We start from the raw sequence: 4,813 nt of genomic DNA, 5'->3' as shown, positions 1-4,813 counted from the left end.
TGGCTACTCGGAAGGCTGAGGCGGAAGGATCGCCGGAGCCCAGCAGGCAAGGCTGCGGTGACCAGGAGCGGCCTCTGGACTCCAGTCCGGGTGACAGTGAGACTCCAACTCAAAAAAAAAAAAAAGAATTGGGGCTCCAGTTTTATTCCTTCTGCTGGTGGGGCTCCCTGCCCATTTTGTCCCCATGTCACCCTTGTCCAGGTGCACAAGCTTCTCATTGTAGTGGAGCTGTTGCTGGGCGAGATCCCTGACCGTCTGCAGTTCCGTCAGCCCTCCCTCAAGCGCTCACTCATGCCCTACTTCCTCCTGACCCAAGGTAAGACTGCCCCTGCTCCAGAGCCTGTCACCCTTCCACTGGGGCCCCTTTGATGCCTGTGACCCATCTGCATCATCTCATCTGCTCCTGTCCCCCCACAGCTGTGAGGACAGGAAACCTCGCCAAGTTCAACCAGGTCCTGGATCAGTTTGGGGAGAAGTTCCAAGCAGATGGGACCTACACCCTCATTATCCGACTGCGACACAATGTGATTAAGACAGGTGTGGATCAGGATCTGAGGGGCCGTTGGAGGCGAAAGAGCCAGTCTGGGCTTCTCCAGGGGCTGGGGCCAAACTTGTGGGTGTCTGTGGGCAAGTGAAGGGTCTGACCCCCCACCCATCCCATCACTCCTTTCTCTCCCAGGTGTTCGCATGATCAGCCTCTCCTATTCCCGAATCTCCCTGGCTGACATTGCTCAGAAACTGCAGCTGGATAGCCCCGAAGATGCAGAGTTCATTGTTGCCAAGGTGGGGCTGGTTCAGGAACTGCTTTGGCCAGGTTGTCACCTTCCTGCCAACTTCAGGGGGTGGGAGTGGGAGGAGATTAGTCAAAGAGGGAAATAAAATAACAGCATAGTCTTTTCAAGGAGTGATGGTCGTTGGCAGTGAAGAATGAGAGTGCATGTGATTGTGTGTTTGTATATGTATGAGAATGTGTGACTGTGCATGTGAGTGTGAGTGTACATGTGTGTATGAGAGTGCATATGCGTGTGCAAGAATGTATGATTGTGCATGTGAGTGTATGAGAATGCATGTGATTAGGACTGCATGTGTATATGGGAGTGTGTGCATGTGTGTATGAGAGTGCATGTGACTGGGAGTATGCATGTAAGTATATGAATGTGATTGTGAGCGTGTGCATGTGAGTGTGTGGGGGCATATGACTGAGTGCATGTGAGTGAGAGTGCATGTGAGTGAGAGTGGGTACATGTGTGTACGAGAGTGCAGGGAATGTTAGGAGGAAAGAAGAGTGGGATGGAACAAGATGTGCTCAGACTTAGCAGGAGGGCCTTCCGGTGACCTCTCTTCCCTTTGTGTCCCAAAGGCCATCCGGGATGGCGTCATTGAAGCCAGCATCAACCATGAGAAGGGCTACGTCCAGTCCAAGGAGATGATTGACATCTATTCCACCCGAGAGCCCCAGCTAGCCTTCCACCAGCGCATCTCCTTCTGTCTAGACATCCACAACATGTCCGTCAAGGTGAGATGCCCTCGGCTGCAGAGTCGAGTGTGGCAGCAACACAGCCCCTCCCTCCATACCCACAGGGTCCTCAGAGAAGACTGGCTTGGGCTGTGGCCAGTTCCCAGCCCATCTCTAATATCACTGAACCGCAGGACTTGGGGTCACACAGTGGGGAAAGGGTTTTGCCAGGTCCCACAGCCAAGCGTGTGGGACTGCAGTACTGTCTATTGCTTGCAAGGGATGTGGTCACTGGCGAGGACCAGGCAGGATTCAGAGGCAGGGTTCTAGAGTCGATTCCAAATGTGAGTCACTTGACTTCACTGAGCCACTGTTTCTCCACCTGTGAAGCTGACTGTGAGGGTTGGTAAGGTTAAAATAAAGTCACCATATTTGAGGCACTTCAGCAAAGTCCTGATTGTATAAAATGTAGGGCTGGTGTCTAGTTCCACTGGGTAAGCCCTTGTCCTCTGTCAGGCACTGGGCTTGGTGCTGTTACTATTTGGCTGTCAGGTTTTCGTGATCTCCTCCCAGGAAACCAGGGATATTGCTGCCTTGGTTAAAATCTGGCATGGCACGCAGGGCCCCTTGTCATCAGGTCCCTTATGTCTCGCTTCATGCTACTGCCCCCCATCCACCCAGCGGCTAGCCTGCTGAACTGAGGCCAGACCTTTTCACACACAGAATCCGAACTCTGGAAGGCCCCTTCCCCATTCCCACAACCAGTGTGATCCTCCCTACCCAGTTGAGAGGGTTAGTCATGTATTCCCCAGGTTCTCCAGTTCTCCATTTCAGCATGGACCTTGGGGTTGGTTCTGCCTATCACCCACCCCATAGACCACCCGGGAAGTGAGCATGTGGAGCACACAGAGGGAACTAGTGAGCGCAGGTTAGGTGAGTGCCCTGCTCCTTCCCTCCTCACCTGGCTCCTCTCTCCCCTGTGCTCCAGGCCATGAGGTTTCCTCCCAAATCCTACAACAAGGACTTGGAGTCTGCGGAGGTAAGATTGCTTCTTCTAGAAAAGATTGAAAGGTCAACTTCCAGATAGAAAGGGAGGAGGGGAGGTATCTGGAAGGGCCTGAAGCTGCTCTGAAGCCTTAGCCTTAGCCCGCCTCTTTCCCCAGGAACGGCGTGAGCGAGAGCAGCAAGACTTGGAGTTTGCCAAGGAGATGGCCGAAGATGATGATGACAGCTTCCCTTGAGCTGGGGGGCTGGGGAGGGGCGGGGTGAGCGGGGACTGGCTCTTTCTCTTCCCCCTTGGGGCTCCCCTGCCCAGGGAACTGGTCCCTTTGCTCACACACAGCTTGCCTGCTGTGTTTGTGTAGGGGATGAAGGGTGCTGGGAGCTGGCTACCCCGCCTTACCCAGGGTCCTCCCCAGCCGGTGACAGCACACAGCGGGTAGGAGGGCAGGCAGGCAGCCTCCCTGGGGCGGGTCCTGGCTGGTGGTGTGGGCAGCAGGGGGGAAGCATAGCCCTGTGTGCCCCTCTGGGGTAGGGGACTGGAACTGGGACATATTGGGTTGTATGTTTTTTGAAGCTCTGATTATGATTTTTAAACAATAAAAAGTTCTCCAAAGCTCTTTGAACGTCAGTTACTATACTTTCTCTCGTGGCTGCGATACTGATGGGCTCAGATTTGTTCTTGGGTGTCAGAGCACTGGCTCCAAGTGTAATCTGAGGGCCCAATGGGTCTGTAAAGGAGAAAGAAGCCAGGAGAGGGTGGAGAGACCCTGAGCTGGGGTCAGAGATCTCCTGGCCTTTGAAAATAGGAATCTAGACTTCCAGAGCTCAAAGAAAATGGCAAATCTGATCGTCAGTTGAGAGCACAGAGGAGAGAACAGGGTTGGCCCTGTTGGCCCCGTGGCATGGGGGATAGGCTCCCTGAGAGAAGAGTTGGTGGATCCAGGCAGGAGGGAGCTCACAAAAGGTTCCCGCCAACCCCAGCTGCAAACGCACCTGCCTGTGTCTACGAGCATCCTAACCACTCACAACAGCACTGCCCATATTGGATCACTGAATTATTCGTGTGCTCTGCAGCTGGCAGAGGACACCTGGGACATGTCTTCTTTGTTCCTGCCAAGCACTCTGTTACCTGAAAAATACTTTGCAGATTTCTTCCCTTGCCTTAGCTATAACTATAACCGCTCCCCGCTTTGCTGAATTTTACGCATTGAAGTAGGGTCCGAACGATTAAATAACAGCCCACTGACTTAATTTTAACAAAGGAGAAGTTTATTAGTCAAGACTCTGCCAGCTGTCGACCACTTGCAGGAAGAGAATTCCAAGCAAGATGGCCCAAGCCCCCGCTCGGAGCTTTCTTAAGTAGTCCTAGCTTACATCTTGGTTAGCTAAAGTTAGATTTGGACATTTTCCAGAGCTCTTATCGCAATATTCTGCTGATTAGACAGGTGTAGTGGGTAAGGATACAATTTATCTTGCAATATTTACAGAGGAGAAACCTTCAAAGAAAAACCTCCAGGAAGGGAGTAATGCCTGTTTCAAGGCTGAAGCCATTTCTTTCATCCCTGCCTTACAATCCCCGGGGCAGAGGCTGCTTCTTTTCCCTTTCACAGCATCCTCCAGGCTTCCAGGCTCACTGATTGATTCTGCCCCAGTTTGGGGTCACTCACCTGATAATCGAATGCTTTCCTCAGTGGTTGGTCTTCGCAGCTGGTTCATAAGCTCTCCCAGGGCTGGAACGATTATGTCCTCCTGGTCTTGCCCACTGCCCGGCACGCTATGGGTTCAATAAGGTCTTGTTTGTTAGGAAAAGTACTCCCTGCGCTCATCAATGGCTTCAGGTTTCCATCTCCCAGGACTGGCGTACCTCTACGAATGTTTGCAAATTGAAGGTTGCGGGAGCCTTGCAGCGATCGAGTCTGTCGATGCCATTATTTTCCCAACAGCATGTGCTCATTTAGTGTTGGTGTTACATTTGGGAATTCTTGCGATATTTCAAACTTTCTCACTATTATTGTATCTTTTATGGTTATCTGGGGTCAGTGATTTTTGATATTACTCAGGTTTTGGGGTGACAAGATCCATACCCATGTAAGACAGTGAATAAGGCTGGTCTCAGTGGCTCAGCCTGTAATCCCACGCCTTGGGGAGGCTGAGGTGAGTGGATTGCCTGAGCCTGCGGGTTCGAGACCCGCCTGGGCAGTGAGACCTCATCTCTACAATCAATCAAAAAATCAGCCGGACGTGGTAGTGCCTGCCTGTAATACCAGCTACTTGGAAGGCTGAGGTGGAAGGATCGCCGGAGCCCAGCAGGTCGAGGCTGCGGTGGCCGGGAGCGACCGCTGCACTCCAGTCTGG

At 52.5% G+C, this 4,813-nt stretch overlaps 1 protein-coding gene across 2 annotated transcripts in view; it reads left to right on the top strand.

Moving 5' to 3' along the window:
* Positions 1 to 3,072, top strand: part of PSMD3 (proteasome 26S subunit, non-ATPase 3) — a 19,726-nt gene extending 16,654 nt beyond the window's left edge. For both annotated transcript variants that reach the window (XM_008065172.2, XM_008065171.2), the window contains exons 7-12: positions 202 to 316; positions 418 to 537; positions 680 to 783; positions 1,361 to 1,516; positions 2,445 to 2,495; positions 2,620 to 3,072. In XM_008065172.2, the coding sequence (XP_008063363.1) occupies positions 202 to 316; positions 418 to 537; positions 680 to 783; positions 1,361 to 1,516; positions 2,445 to 2,495; positions 2,620 to 2,697 (624 nt within the window). In that variant the 3' untranslated portion in view covers positions 2,698 to 3,072. The remainder of the gene's footprint in view (positions 1 to 201; positions 317 to 417; positions 538 to 679; positions 784 to 1,360; positions 1,517 to 2,444; positions 2,496 to 2,619) is intronic.
* The last annotated feature ends 1,741 nt before the right edge of the window (positions 3,073 to 4,813 follow it).

The sequence above is a fragment of the Carlito syrichta genome, unplaced genomic scaffold (genome assembly GCF_000164805.1).
Source record: "Carlito syrichta isolate Samal-C Ts95f unplaced genomic scaffold, Tarsius_syrichta-2.0.1 Scaffold308181, whole genome shotgun sequence".
NCBI classification, from domain to species: domain Eukaryota; kingdom Metazoa; phylum Chordata; class Mammalia; order Primates; family Tarsiidae; genus Carlito; species Carlito syrichta.
Note: the sequence above shows the minus strand (reverse complement) of the source record. Positions and strands in the feature narration are given on the sequence as shown.